Source organism: Rhinopithecus bieti, unplaced genomic scaffold (genome assembly GCF_001698545.2).
Source record: "Rhinopithecus bieti isolate Rb0 unplaced genomic scaffold, ASM169854v2 scaffold_11964, whole genome shotgun sequence".
Lineage (NCBI taxonomy): Eukaryota > Metazoa > Chordata > Mammalia > Primates > Cercopithecidae > Rhinopithecus > Rhinopithecus bieti.
Genome location: NW_016807677.1, coordinates 619117 through 634862, shown reverse-complemented (window position 1 = coordinate 634862; position 15746 = coordinate 619117). Strand labels below are relative to the sequence as shown.

Genomic DNA, 15746 nt, shown 5'->3' with positions numbered 1-15746 from the left:
AAGCTGCCTCCTTACATATCTTAAGTGTGGTCTAAAGGTTTCTCTGTACATCATGAACTATAACCTAAATGGAATAGTACACAGACTGTAGTCTACTCTTGTGCCAATCACTGAGTTTGGTCAATCAAAGATGACCAATGATTCAAACTGTTCAAATAAGGCAAACACTGAGCTGTAACCAATCCAGCTGTTTTTGTACCTCACTTCTGTTTTCAGTATATCACTTTCCTTTTGCTGTCCATAAATCTTCCACCACGTGGCTGCCCTGGAGTCTCTGGGCCTACTCTGGCTCACGAGACTGCTGATTCATGAATCATTCTGTGCTCAATTCAACTCTTTTAAATTTAATTCAGCTGAAGTTTCTCTTTTAACACCGCAAACCGCCATCTTTTTCACATGACAATTCCCACCTTATATGTAGATATGCACACACCAAAAGGTAGCCAAAGGGTACAAAGAAGTTTATTGACTATGATGCAGTAAAGACACCAAGAGTTACAATATCTGTGCATATGGCCCAGCAGCGCCTACCCTCCTACAAAAAAACAAAAAAAGTCAATGACGTGCAGCAGTTAACAGCCCAACAATGGAGTCAAAGGAATGGAGCTGCCTCTTCAGGCAGTAAAGTCTCAAGTTGTGCAATTAAATAATAGTCTTGGTCCACTCCTTGTGGGTCTTCTTATGGTTTCCCTTTAGAACCATAACTGAGTGACTTAGTAGAACATTCATATTCAGGATATGGCCTCCAGAAGTGGTGTTTTGTTTTGTTTTGAACAAAGACGTGCTACCTTCTCTCTTGAAGCACCAGTGCTGGGTTCAGGAGCTACAGAGGACTAAGATGTTCCCCAAGTAGCCTGAAGTAACAAGTCACATGGAAAACACAAAGCAATTGTTAAGTTCACATTTTGTAATAGAATTAAGAGCCTAATGCATAAAACTTAAGGTCATGTAACCACAAGTAAAAACTTCAGCAGCTAAAGAAAAACTCTGGAAGGCTTTTAACCCCTTCTGAACTAAGTTCCCTTTCTAAATAAGGCTGGTTTCCATGGCTGTGACAAGAGCTCATGGGGTAGCAAAAAGAGAGAGAGAATAGCACTTTAGAAGTTACTCAAACAATAGATGAAACAAACAAGTAAACAAACAAAAAAAAACACTTTATCTTCCTTTCATCCTTAAAGAAGGCAGGTGTCTGTACACTACTTCGTGATCCTTCAAAGAATAAAAAGCTGTAACCCAAATCGCAACACAAGGGATGAAGAAGGAAAATGATAGCAGCTGATGACTGGGATGTGACCACAAACCCATGAAGTAAACTAAATTATCAATGTACTCCCCTTACCACGAAGGACACCATCCAGTCATTTAAAAAGGAAGGGACTAGTTCAAATCATGATTAAGGCTATAAAATAACATGACTGAGTATTCATAGAGCACCAATTACCTCAAGTTTAGACTAGGTGTCAATCTACAAACATAGCACCCTACATTAATCTTCACAACACACCTGCAAGGACATTACAAGAAGGCCCAGCCAAAACTGGTTCCTCATTTAATGGGATGTGGCTTTCAGTGGGTTCCTGTAACACCACCTCTTTCGCGGAGAAATGAGGACCGACAAAATATTCCCCCTCACAATTAGGTCTCTATCTTCAAATCTCTGAGAGTCCAAATTATTTACTGTCATTGTTCAAGTTGCTTTCCTCTCTCTGTTGAGGTGTCAGAAATGGTCACGTTAGACTGGCCTCAGATAACCACATAAGTTAACAAGCAGCCCCCCAAAGTACCGTGAGGTTTAACCAGTGGAAATGTAAACTGCCGGTCCTGTCTTTGCCTCTTCTACTTCCTCGCATGAACACAGTCAAATCACAATGTCCTTCAACCAACCAGATTCACTAATCTGTGGACTAGGTTAACAGAAGAGGCCACGCCAAATCTACGATACAGATCTAACAACCCAAATTTTTAAAATTAGGTCTTTGCAAAAAAAAAAAGAAAGAAATTGAGATAGAAAAAAATGATTTTAAACTAACATATACAGTCTAAAGTGCTGTAATATGGAAACTTCCTGACCAACTAATGAAAAACCATGATAAGGGATCAACCTATTGAAAGAATAGAGACAGGTGAGGGGATAATTTTTGTCTCTCATAATTGAGAAATAAATCCAATCGCTATTTCAGAGGACTATTTATATATGCACTATCCATCTTTACTGTTATGCTATACATATGCCTTAATGGCTTATAAAAAATCCTACATAAATTAACATTTGAAACAAGTTGTCATAGCAGAATGGAGTAACCTGCTGCAAGGCACTGAGAGAACAGAAAGGATAAGTATGTTATGCACAATCTCACTTCCTCATCTCAAATATTTTGTAAAAACCGCTTGCAAATACCATAGTTACTCATAGTTGGTGCATTTTAGAAATCAACAAAGTTTTGAAAGACAATACAAGTGAAAAGATTATTTAATTGCAAAGAACTCCTGAAATACTCCATAAGCCCCACTAAAACCTGTAAAGAGTTTTCTTGCCTCCGACCTGAGAAGTCAAGAAGAAAAGTTGTAGTCACAAGAAAATAAAACAACAGGCCAGGCACAGTGGCTCATGCCTGTAATCCCAACACTTTGGGAGGCCGAGGCAGGCGGATCATGAGGTCAGGGGATTGACACCATCCTGGCCAAAATGATGAAACCCCGTCTCTACTAAAAATACAAAAATTAGCTGGGTGTGGTGGCGCATGCCTGTAATCCCAGCTACTCGGGAGGCTGAGGCATGAGAATCGCTTGAACCCAGGAGGCAGAGGTTGCAGTGAGCCAAGATCACACCATTGTACTCCAGCCTGGCGACAGAGTGAGACTCTGCCTTAAAAAAAAAAAAAAGAAAGAAAAGAAAGAAAATAACAAAGACTCCTTGGCCCAAATTGTACCAGCAAGACTAAATAGAATAATTTTTCTACTTCATGATTCCTTTCCTTAACTGTAAATTGATGACATTGTATTTAATACTTTAAAAACCCAGTCAAAGCAAACCAATGACTTGATCCTACCAAAACTCTAAGGAAACTAAGGCTATACACCCTAAATTATCCAAACACAACTGAGGTTGAGGTGATTAAACCAATGAGTATATGCCCTATACTAACTCACAGCTGAAAGTGTACATGGAGCAAAAAACAAAGAACACCTGTCCCAAGCAAACATTTTGTCTGGTGACACGTCAGGAAATCATAAGTTCCACTTCATTTAAAAAATTATTTTGGCATCAGCAGTGTGGCAAACACTCAGGATTCTCCTTTAAACAGTTGGAAGAAAACATGTAATACATTCCAGAGCAAAGACAAAGCAAATCTTTTTGCTCAGGAAAATAATTTCTTCATTCAATTACAGCATAATTTATTGAAAGTGGAGTCATGAGTCTCTTATGAGAGTTCTTGAACAGTTTATAAATATAAGAACATTTCTTCAATAAATAAGTGGTTCCTAAAGTCTTTACTGATGATCTCCAGGATTGTCTGTCACTATGGTCTAGGCCAGCTCCACTTCTCTGACAGGCATTAGCTGCCAGTGGAATGGGATGTTTCCTGTTATTAGGTGACTCTTCTTATGTCATACAGACTTTCATCAATATGTCTCTTCATAGTCTGAATCCTGGAGGGAGAAAAACAGTAGGTGTGAAACACAATTCCAGAGTTGGAATTTAGGCAAAGACCACATGTTAGGATCCTCCAGATGGAACCTGGCTTGGGGAGACAATCACAAGTGAAATGCCACTGACTCAATACACCTAAATTCCCCCATGGAGCTTCACAGGACCTCAACATAATTGGTGTCTATTGGGCAAATTTCTGCTTTGAAGCCCTAGTGGTTTCCTTTCCCTTGGTGAATATTTTTTAAAACCTCAACACACAAGAAAGGATGCCTGTCTACAGCACCGTTTCTTAGCAAAACAAGCGTTGGTGGAATCACCCCAGCGATCCTCTCCCCACTCTCTTGCAGAAATGTGCAAAATTGTGGTTAGGAATTTAGACTAGGTGTCAGTCTACCACTTATTTCTACCTCTTGCTGGCTGGCTGTGTGACCTTGGATAAAGTTATTAACTTTCCTAAGCCTCAGTTTCTTCATCTGTAAAATGGGGATAATAAAAATACACCTCATAGAACTGTTATGAGAATTGAATGAGGCAATACATGTAAATTACTTAGCACTGCCCGGCACTTCATAAGCACTCATTCAAGACTAGCTCCTGTTACCATTATTATTATTCATACTCATATTTATTACTTCTAACTTCAAGTGGGCCATTAGCACTATCTGGTATACCACATTTCTCTAGTCTATTCATTCTCTTTGATGACTATTTCATACCCTTCCCTCTTTCCCCAAACTTCTAACACCTCCTCTTCCCATCATTCTCAGCTGACGGCCTTGCTTTCTCCCATCACTGGGACTAGAGAAGCAATCAGTAGGGAATTTCCACAAGCTCTATCACATGTGGCCACTCATCTACATCTGGACCCATCTATTTGGCCTTCCCTATTGTTCTTATACACTCTCCCTGTCTTACTCTATGTAAGGTGAACATCTCCACTTACGCACTAGATCCTGGCATTACCCCAGCAATCCTCTCCTCTCTCTCTTGCAGCATCAATTTTTCCTTCTCTACTACATAATTCCCATCTGCATACAAATGTGCTCAATTTCTCCCATCTTAAAAAGAAAAGCCACCCATGACACTGCCCTCCACATATTGCCTGTCTCTCTGCATCCCTTCACAGCAAAACTCCTTGAAAGAGTTGTTTATAGCCACTGTCCCAATGCATCTTTCTGCAATCTTTCTTGACCCCACCTCACCTCAGACAGGTTTTCTTTTTTTTTTTTTTTTTTTTGAGACGGAGTCTCGCTCTGTCGCCCAGGCTGGAGTACAGTGGCCGGATCTCAGCTCACTGCAAGCTCCGCCTCCCGGGTTTACACCATTCTCCTGCCTCAGCCTCCCGAGTAGCTGGGACTACAGGCGCCCGCCACCTCACCCGGCTAGTTTTTATAATCAGAATACAACCACTCCTCACCACCTCCACCACCACCACCCTGGTTCAAACTACCAGCATCTTCAGCTACCTGGATTAAAGCAAATGCCTCCTAATTGGACTCTCTGATTCTGTCATTGTTCATTACCACCCATTCTCAACACAAAAGCCAGAGTAATACTTTTAAAATAGACATCAGTTGATAGTGCTTCTCTTCCCAAACCCTCCAATGGATTCCATTTCATTGAGTAGAAGTCCAGGTCATTACAATCATCTACAAGGTTCTGTAAGACGTAGCTGCTGCGTTACTTCTCTGATGTCAACAAATACTATTCTTTGCCTTGCTGTCTTCATTCCTGCCATACTGCCCTCTTGTTACTCCAAGAATATGCCAGTCATGGCCCCTCCTCAGAGCCTTTGTACCTGTCATTTCTTCTGCCTGAAACGCTCCTCCACAATAGCCATATGGCTTGCTTCTCTCAGGTGTTTGCTCGAATATCTTCTCACTGAGGTTGTCCCTAACCTATTTAATGTCACACTCCCTATCCAGCCATCCCATCCCCCTTTTCTGCTTTTTTTCTCCATATCATTAAGTACTATCTCATATACTATATATTTTACTTATTTTTTAAAACTTTGTGAGTATTTGTACCCCAATTCAACAGAGTCTTAGAGGATGAGAAAGTTTTCCGGGCGAAGAACACTCAGTTCTCAGAGGGTAGGAATTTTTGTCAGTTTTGTTCACTGCTGGTTCCTAAGCACCTAGAACAGCACACACGGCATGTGACAGATGCTCAACAAATCACTGTTGAATGGATTAATATCTGAAATGTGGATAATAACCATATGAACATTAACTTATTTTGTGTTCTCAAAAATATCCGAGCCTCCAAAGGTTGGTATTAGGTCCTCTGCACTAGCAATACCAACCTTTCTCTCATTGTCCCTTTGATACTTAAGTGCATGAGACAAACAGAAATAAAAAACACTGCAATTAGTCATCAAGCCAAGTGTGAGCCTGGCAATAAGTAAACAGGAGGCAATGACAGGTATGTATCATATGGGATCAGAAGTTCTTTATGACCTATTTTCAACTGCACCACATCAGAGAGTCTTCCCTCCTGCTAGGATCCTAGGACACCCACCCCAGCCTCCTAACTGGACTCTCTGATTCTGTCATTAGTCACAGCGAGTACTCAAAGCAGGAGGGATGACAGCCTTTTGACATTTCAATCAAAACTTGGGCCTTCCGGGGTGCTATTTCTTATTGATAAAAGACATCAAGTTACCTAAAAGGTTATATCTCCCTAACTCCCTGAAAAATACTACGGCTCAGTGGAAAAGTTAAATTCAGGGTTGGGTCCAGCCAGTCGAAGTCTCCTAGTATGAATTCAGTGGCACAGGACACTCCTGTTTCGGGATTTTCTGTCAGTCAGTAGAAACTACTCTACGTGGCCCCCTTCCCTAACCTAAGACCACCACTTTCTGCCCATGAGACATGAAACAAATCATAGTTAGAATTGGTAGGGGTCCCCTGAGTCCAAAATGCTTTGGGGGAAGATGCTGGCTCATATCTTGCTTGGACCTAATTGTATATCCTCTGCTGCGTCTGAGGGCATAGGATGGATCCTGTTAGGTAAGCAGGAAAGTGGGACATCAGCAGTAAGCAGAAGGAATGGCATGCACTTACCAGGCACTCAGCGCAACGGACACAGAGCCTCACCATGCATGCATCTTCCTCCTCCTGATCAGTGCTGTAAAAAGAGGACAAACCACATCTGAATCACCACTATGCTCAATAGAGTAGAGCAGTTAAAAGTACAGGTGTTGAAATGAGACAGGTCTGGTTTTAGATTCCAGCTCTTCCACTCACTAGCTGGGTGACTGGGCAAATTATTTAAGCCCCAGAAGCCTGTTTCCTCATCTATAAAATGCACATATTGGCCAGGCGTAGTGGTTCATGCCTGTAATCCCAGCACTTTGGGAGGATGAGGTGGGTGGATCAGCTGAAGTCAGGAGCTCGAGACCAGCCTGGCCAACATGACGAAACCCCATCTCTACTAAAAACACAAAAATTAGCTGGGCATTGTGGCACACACCTGTAATTCCACTTACTCAGGAGGCTAAGGTGGGGAATCACTTGAATCCAGAAGGCGGAGGTTGCAGTGAGCCGAGATTACACCACTGTACTCCAGCCTGGGCGACAGAGTGAGTGACACTCTCATCTCAAAAAACAAACAAACAAAAAAATGCACATATCACCACCCACCCTTAAAGCATAGTTGTTAGGAGTAAATAAAAAATAAATACATGTGAAACACATACCATAGTGCCTGGCACATAATAACTGCTCAATAAATAATCACTCATTCAGAAGTGTAGCGAGCACTGACAAAGTCTCAACATTGTGCTAGCCTAGAGGTAAAAAGATAAATAAAACTTGGGGCTGTAACGAACTCATGATGGGGGTGAAAGACCTGTTACAACTTAACAAATATGTTATAATGCAGTGTGATAAGGGTTTTAATAGAGTTAAGGTCAAACTGCTGCAGCAGCAAAGAGCGAGGAGTGACTAATTGTTCCCTGAGGACTCAGGGAAACTCAAGAGAAGGGGCTATTTCAGCTGGGTCTTGGAGGATAAGAGTGAGTTTCCAGGCAAACAAGAGAAGGAAGGAGGGCATTACCAGCAAGACAAAAGGTGGGGTCTTAGAGGATGAGAAAGAGTTAGGAAAAATATTTGACCTAAGTATAGTATGTTAGGGCAAATAAGTAAGTTCATGGCAGCTGGGACGTGGGGAGATGTCAGGAAACAATGTGACTTAGAGTAAAATCACAAGGGGTTTTGGATACCATGCTTAGAAATAGACATTAGCATTTTACCAAGAGTTCTTTGCCTTTTAGAGTCACAGATTCCTTGGAAAGGGCACAGGATGCTCTCTTATTATTGAATAAATGCACACACACACACACACACACACACACACACACAGAGAGAGAGAGAGACGGAGAATTCTGGACCTTCTCAATGTAAGACTCCCCTCCCCTGACATAGATAATGGAGAACAGGAGTTTTATGTAGATTTTTGTTTTGATTTCCTTTTACTACATTTATTTTTAGGGAATATACTAGATCACGCCTGCTCACTGGCAGAATAATGTTTAATAAATCTTTTTGATAACCACAGTCCATGTAGCCCCTCACTTCAGAACACATGCTGACCAAGAATAGATCTTGCTTATTCAAATTGCTTTTGCCCTCCACAGCTATTCTTAAAGCCTCTCTCATTGCTCAGGCATTTTCTATCAGGAAACATCATCAGCTCAGTGCCAAATACAAGCAGAAGGAAAAATAATTGACCTGGAATTGAAAGAATGAAACATCAACTTCAGAATTTATTCAGACCATGGCACTGTACAATCTGATTTCCAAAGCAGAAGACTAGGACCATATATCAACTCCCCCATCTCTCTCCAAATTAATATTCACATACTTCACTTTCAACCTTCCTTTTGGCAGCCCTTAGCAGAACTATTCTCTTTGAAAAGAAAGTTCACCAGCAGAACTAAACTCGGTCCAGAAGAATGGAACGTGTGGATGTGGAGGTCTGGGTAGGACGCTAAGGAGGAAACAGGCTTGCTGCCCAGGGCTCCTGCTGGACTTACTCATCTGAAACCTCAATAGACGACTTCTTATAGCCAGACCTGCTCCTCTTCTTCAGCCCAGCAGCCTTCCTCCCCATTCTCACCAGCAGCAGAGCAACCACCACGGCTGAGGGCACAAAGACGAGGATGGAAAGAAGGGCCACAGAGGAAAGCATGGTGCCAAAACCTAGAGGTGGAGAAAGAGAAGGTAAAAGACAGGGACATGCAAATATGCCTCCTGTGACATGAGCAACTAGGTTCTACGTTTGCTCTTATATTTGTTCTGATTACAAAAGTAATGAATCATTGTGTAAAAGGTAGAAAATACACAAAAGTACAATGAAGAATAAAAATGTACCCACAATCCCACTCCTAGGAAGAAGACTTTGGTATCTACCCATTTAATCTTCTTCTAGGGGTACTGGGTATGGGGTGCATGGGGGGCATATACATTTTTAAGTATGGATCATAAATTACATATTATTTTTAACCTCCTTTTTTAACTTATTATATGATAAATAATTAACAATTCCTTCCAGATGTTATGTGTAATGGCTGCATAGCATTCTATCATATTGAATAATTTATAGAACTAATCCTCTCATGCTGGACATTCAAGTTGTTTCAAATTCTTAGAATCTATAAGTCACATTCGGATGGCCAGGCTTGTACATAAATCTTCATCTTTAGCTCTAATTCCTTAAGATGAAATTTACAATGGAATTACTAGATCAAAGGGCCTAAACTTTTAAGGCACCTGATTCATACTACCAAACTGCCTTCCAGCAAAACTGTACCATTTTCTTCTGCCAGGAGTACGAATGCGCTCATCTTTGAAACCTACAAGTTATTACCTTTAAAAGAAAAGAAGTAAGAAAGTGAGAGAGACAGAAAGCAAGAAAGGGAAAGAGAAGGAAGAAATGAGAGAGGGAGAGAGGAAGGGAAGGAGAAAAGAAGGGAAGTTGGGAAGGAGGAAGGAAGGAAGGGAGGGAGAGAAGGAGGGAAAAAGGGAGGGAGAGAAACTTGAAAAAGACTTGAGAAATGATGACGAATCTATAATGACCCATAATGTGCCTCTAAATCTTTGGCTTAAATCCAGTTAAGGACTAGAATGACCACTTAATCGTCATCAGGGAATAACGTAGAAAAAAAAAATCAGTACTTAATCTACTCTCCTCCTGTTTCACGGTAAAGGGAAACTACTGTTCTTTGCAACGTAAAAGAAAAGCACTACCTCTCATGGTTAGGGGGGTACCCTTTCAAGACACAGGCAAGAACACTATCTCATAACTGGGAATATGAACATGCTAGGAAAACTGGAATACTTCCATTTCACAGAGATAACAACCCTATATTTGCTCAGGGGTTTTCTTTCTTTTTTTTTTTATTTTTATTTTTATTATACTTTAAGTTCTAGGGTACATGTGCATAATGTTTAAAATTTAAAAAAAGGGTAATGGAGAAACTATGACAACATCTGAAGAGAAAATTCAGTTTTAAAATAAAGATTAAAATTCACCCCAACATACATATTGGGATGGCAGAAAATTACTTTGACTCAATGATTTAATGACCCAACTGGCTTACAAAGATAGACAGCTTTGTTTATCATCGAGCTCTCCAGAAAGCACCACCGCAGTCACAGAGCACTGCAGAAGAAGGTTGGTGGCAATGAGCTTACCCCTTTCTGTGACTGTTAGCTCTGTCATGGGAATATTATGGTGCACATCTGGGGGATTCTTCACAGCACAGCTGAATGTCCCATTGTCCTTTATGGTAGGGTTGCTTATACTTATAGATGCATCCCCTTTGTATACATTTCCAACCCAGGAAATCCGATCCCGAAATGTGCCTGCTGTGGTTGGGTACTGGAAAGACTGATAATGAAATATCTAAGAAAGCAACACCACGAGAGAAAAAGTTAACTTGGAAAATGCAATGAAAATATAAACCTCAGTAGGTCCAAAATAAAATACAACTGTATAATGGTGTGTTGTGTTTTTTTTCAGTTGGGCAACTTTTTATGCTTTTTTAACCTCCATCCTATAGGTTAACAAAACTGATCAGAAAAAGGCCCGATGAGAGACTTCTGGGATCCTAATCCTTGAATCACTTCTAAATTCTCCCTGGAACCCTAAAGTAATAGTTCTCAACCAGAGGCAATTTCACCCTCCAAGAGATATTGGCAATATCTGAAGACATTTTCGATTGTCACAACTGGGGAGATGCTACTGGCATCTAGTGGGTAGAAGCCAGGGATGCTAGTAAACATCCTACAATGCGCAGGACAGCAACCACAATAAAGAATTATCTGGCTCAAAATGTCAACAGTGCCAAAGTTGGGAAACTTGGTTCTAAAGTAGCGTCTCATATTTGAATAGCACTCTACAGTTTGCCAATAATTTCCACACATTTACTCACTTGAGCCTCACAACTACATTGAACTACATGAGGCAGGTATAATTATCCCAGACGTAGAAAAAGGGAAACAGGCTGGGCACGGTGGCTCACGCCTGTAATTCCAGAACTTTGGGAGGCCGAGGTGAGCGTATCACTTGAGCTCAGGAGTTCAGGACCAGCCTGGCCAACATGGTGAAACCCCATCTCTACTAAAAATACAAAAATTAGCCGAGTGTGGTGGCATACACCTGTAATCCCAGCTGCTTGGGAGGCTGAGACATGAAAATTGCTTGAACCCAGGAGGCAGAGATTGCAGTGAGCCAAGATTGTGCCATTGCACTCCAGCCTGGGCAATGGAGCTAGACGCCGCCTCAAAAAAAAAAAAAGGAAAGAAAGAAACAAAACAAAGCCAAACAAAAGACTAAGTAAGTTGCTCTAAGGTATACAACTAGTAGGTGACAAAAGGGAGGTTTTTGCTTATTCTCAAAGGAGGAGGGTGTAATATAATTCAGCCTCTCTCAAGTCATCTACCTTGACAATTACTATAATCCCTAAGTCTAATACGTGATAAGTACTCAATGAATATATGTTGAATTAAAACAATGCTGCCTAGGACTTGATCAGACATTTCATCGCCAAAAGTCTAATTATCAGACACTTATCAAAAGCCTTGATTAGACACTTCATCACCAAAAGCCTAATTATACCTGGGGCAGGCCAGGCAGGTATTACAATACAATATGACTTATGCAATATGGCTTATGCAAAATACAGGCTTTCCTCTTTCTTTGTTACTTGGTACCTTCCCATTTAGGAACCTGGGTATTTACAACCACTGAATTGCCCAATTTTGAAAGGCAACTTCCCAGAAAAGATGCTGACTCACTTATTTGTTCATTTGTTCATGCATTTATTCAACAAATATTTGGTGCAGATTTCTAATGTGCTAGGCATTGTTAAGCAAAAGGATACGGTGGGAGCCACACAGGCATAGTTCCTATCTCATGGAACTTACGTTTAGTGATAAAGACAGATAATGAGAAATAATAACTGTGTTGAACATTTCAAAGGGGGAGGTAAAGAATCCCTACTAATTATCAGCATCAGTGTAAAAGAGTTTGGAACTCCTTATTGACAAAACACGGCCCATTGTATATCCTCGAGATTAGTCTAGCTCGTAAATTCAATGTTAAGATCATGAAACTCATATCCTTGCTTATTGATTAATCTGACACAATCTTGACTGACTAATTCCATGACTGCAACATCATGTTATGTAACTTTAATTCCAACTTGTATGAGTTTGCTGATTTTCTGACCAGTCTCGCAGAGGGCAGCACTAGAAGAGAGCTGCTGTTTCTCACCCAGGAAGCTCCCCATTGCTTGCTCTGTCCTACTTTTGACCAAGGAGGCAGAGCCAAATAAGGCCAGCCACAGTTTCCTGATCACTCGGAATCAAGTGAACTATTTCAAGTCTGAAAAAAAAGTGGGAGGGGAGCATGAATACAGCCTAGCTTCTTTCACTGGAGTCACCTACCTAGCCTCAAGCTATGTGGCATTCTACAATGGCTCCTAACACAGAATGCAAAGCTTATTTACACAAAGTCAAAGAGGACATTTTTCCAGTGAAGGAAACAGGATAAATAAATTAACAATACTTAAAAAAATACAATCTTCCATACAGCTATGACATTTACATTCTTGAATAACACCTATCCTGAGCTAAGGATACTGCTGGAAGCTTAAAGAGAAAAAAATTTTATAGCATTTTAATCTTCAATTAGACACCTACAGTGCAACTTGGACCATAAATGTGTTTTATATGTGTGACGAAGGTTTATTGCTTCCAATATTGCAAGACCATCTGTCACCAACATCTGTCACCAACACGAGGTGCCACCATTTCCTTCAAAGGCAGCCATATAAATCAATGCAGATGTTTATACACTGGAAAAAAAAGTGTCAAGATAAATCCACAAAGCACAAATATGCAAAGAGATACACCCACTGAGACAACTTAATATGACAGAAAATGAGCAGCCTTAAGAGAAAGGACGTCTGTGACTGGACCTATAGAATTTTTCTATTCAATTGTCCTGAAGGTACCCTTCTTAGTACATTAAATCTGAAAATGAAGCTATGAAATAATGCAAAAAGAAACAACAAAGAGGAAAAAAATTAAACCACATTTCCTCTGAGTTTCTGACAGTTTTTTTCCTGCAGCTTATTTACAGAATTCTTACATGGGGCCCTATGTGACCAAATGAATGTCATATAGGATAAAAGTTCATCTATCTCTATTAAAGCAGAAGTCCATCTTCTACTCTGAGATGAGATGGCCTCAGGCATGCCTGTGATTTGCAGTAAAACAATTCCAAAACCGTTGACCAAAGGAACGTTCCAAAAAAGTACACACTTACTGATACTGTGCGGCTGCTGCTGGGAGGGCGATATGTCCAGTCTATGGTAAGCTTGTCAGTGACATCTGAAGTTGACTTGAAAGTGCATTTCAACTTGATCTTTTCTCCAACATAACCTCGGACATGGGCATCTGCGTGAATCTCCAAGGAAAGGACGATAGAAACACCTAATCAAAGCAAACCCAAACACTTAAAATGCATTCATGTGGGTGGAATATACAGATGTGAGTGAATAATTATTTTTAGAGCCCTCATCAAAAAGCCAGGGCAATAAATATGAATAAATATCTTCTCAGGCAAGCCCACAAGGGATAAGGAATTGATAGTTGCATTAATCAAAGATAGTATTTTTCAATCATTTTCTAATCTTAAATCATAACTGAAGGCTTGTGTAAAAATTTAAAATCTGGTCACACCAGCATTTTCCCAGATACAGGCTTGTGGTTCAGTTAACTACAAACAATGGGTCTGCCCATGGCTGGCTAAAAGGCAACATCACCCATCCCCTTCCATCCCCCGCAGACACACACACACACACACTGGGAATACGGCAGTTTTTGTGGTCTAAGGGACTTACTCCAAGTATAGCATGGTTGCATCATGAAGCTACCATTGCCTCATCAACAGCAAAATGAGAATTGGAAGTAAGAATGGGAACATTTATTTCGAATAATTTTCTGAAACTGCCCTCAAGGTACTATCTAGTTTTTCCCTTTTTCTTAAAGCTGGCTGAGGAATCACACATCCATTAAAAGTAAATCATGGGGAAGAAAACAGAAGAGGTGAATGCATTCTAGCAAGTAAAAATAAAGTATCATTTTAAAACCCACTAGAGACTTATTTTTTCCAAAACCACTCATGTACCCAAATCTGACACTTTATCTCCCTGAAAAGGGCTGGCACTTTACTCTAACCAGTTCCTTCTGCTTTCAGAGAACAAAAACTTATCTTTCCCTACAGAGCCATATTTTAGGAAATTACATTGCCAGTACTTTGTTCTTCCTGCTTCCTTATCTACCTCGAGAAGCCATGAATCTTCTGGAGGCCAAGAAAAACAGAGCAGCAAGATTTCAGAAGAGTGCAAACCCACACGCTGTCCTGAAAATCAGCAGTGCTTCCAGTACAGACAGAACGGTGTAGTGATTGAGCACGCAGGTCACGGCTCCTACGCCAGAGGGTCTGGGTTCAAATCCCGGCACTGTTACCTGCTGGGTCTGCAACCTTAGCAAGTTACCGTATTCCTTCAGTCTCCTCACCCTCATGGGAATGGTGATGATAGTACTTACCTCAGAAGGCCACTGGGAGGATTAAAAGAGTTAAAACACATAACACACTAAGAAGCCTACTCAAACCAGAGTAAGTGCTCAGTGCGTGTTAGACAGTGTCACTGTCATTATTGCCACCTCTTCAGTCCTGCCCACACACTCTCAACCTTTCCTGTCACAGTTATGAGTCATCAGTTCCACTGCCTTTACTTCTGCCAGCTTTGAGTCATTTTTCTTGCTCCTCTCTAGACAATCCAGTCTGTTGACATTCCTTTTGAAAGGAGGAGACCAAAACTGAACCCACTAATAAGAACTCGTAAGAATATGACCCATCCCAAAGACGAAGATTACTTCTGGTATGCCTATGGCACCCTTTCTGACTTTGCCATGCTAAACCTGTCCTGCCTTCTGTGCCTTTGCAAACGCTGTCCCTCTGCTGGAAAGCTTTTATCCCTCAGTCCCCACTCTCTTAGGCCTGCAATCCTGACCCATCACTGTAAGAAAATCCTTATTCATCACTCAAGATGTAACTCTAAAAACTGGGAGGTGGAAAGGAATGGACAATGTATACTCTCCCCATGTCTATTCCTTTATCCTAAAACATAAGTATAGTATAGAGATTTAAAATAGAGATTTAGAATTAGCCAGACCTGTACTTGAGTTCTAGCTCAGCTACTTTCTGGTTATGGGACCTTGATCTCGGTTACCTAACCAGTTCAAGCTTCAATGTCTTCACTTGGTAAATGGGAATAATAACAAGATCTACTTCACTGGATCACTCTGAAGAGCGACCATAATCAAAAAGATAACTTTTTATTTTGATCATGTTGTTCATTTCACAACATGAAATGCTTGGCACAGCATCTGGAATAAAAACTTTAATAAATGTTAGCTATTATTATTAAAATGAACACCACACATATTCAAAACGTTCAATAATTTCCTATTGGGCTACAAAATAAAATCAAACAGTGGCAATCTAGCCCCACACT

At 40.7% G+C, this 15746-nt stretch overlaps 2 protein-coding genes across 3 annotated transcripts in view; both read right to left on the bottom strand.

The window, feature by feature from the left end:
• Window positions 1-440: 440 nt before the first annotated feature.
• Window positions 441-15746, bottom strand: part of MPZL3 (myelin protein zero like 3) — a 25226-nt gene continuing 9920 nt past the window's right edge. Inside the window, exons 2-6 of the mRNA XM_017883069.1 lie at window positions 13490-13656; window positions 10351-10561; window positions 8691-8856; window positions 6718-6781; window positions 441-3651 (exon numbers count right to left, since the gene is read on the bottom strand). Of these exons, the coding sequence (XP_017738558.1) occupies window positions 3625-3651; window positions 6718-6781; window positions 8691-8856; window positions 10351-10561; window positions 13490-13656 (635 nt within the window). The 3' untranslated portion in view covers window positions 441-3624. The remainder of the gene's footprint in view (window positions 3652-6717; window positions 6782-8690; window positions 8857-10350; window positions 10562-13489; window positions 13657-15746) is intronic.
• The window catches only part of MPZL2 (myelin protein zero like 2), a 39484-nt gene continuing 24182 nt past the window's right edge, over window positions 445-15746 (bottom strand). For both annotated transcript variants that reach the window (XM_017883071.1, XM_017883072.1), the window contains exons 7-10: window positions 13490-13656; window positions 8691-8856; window positions 6718-6781; window positions 445-3651 (exon numbers count right to left, since the gene is read on the bottom strand). The gene's annotated coding sequence lies outside the window, so the exon portion shown is untranslated. The remainder of the gene's footprint in view (window positions 3652-6717; window positions 6782-8690; window positions 8857-13489; window positions 13657-15746) is intronic.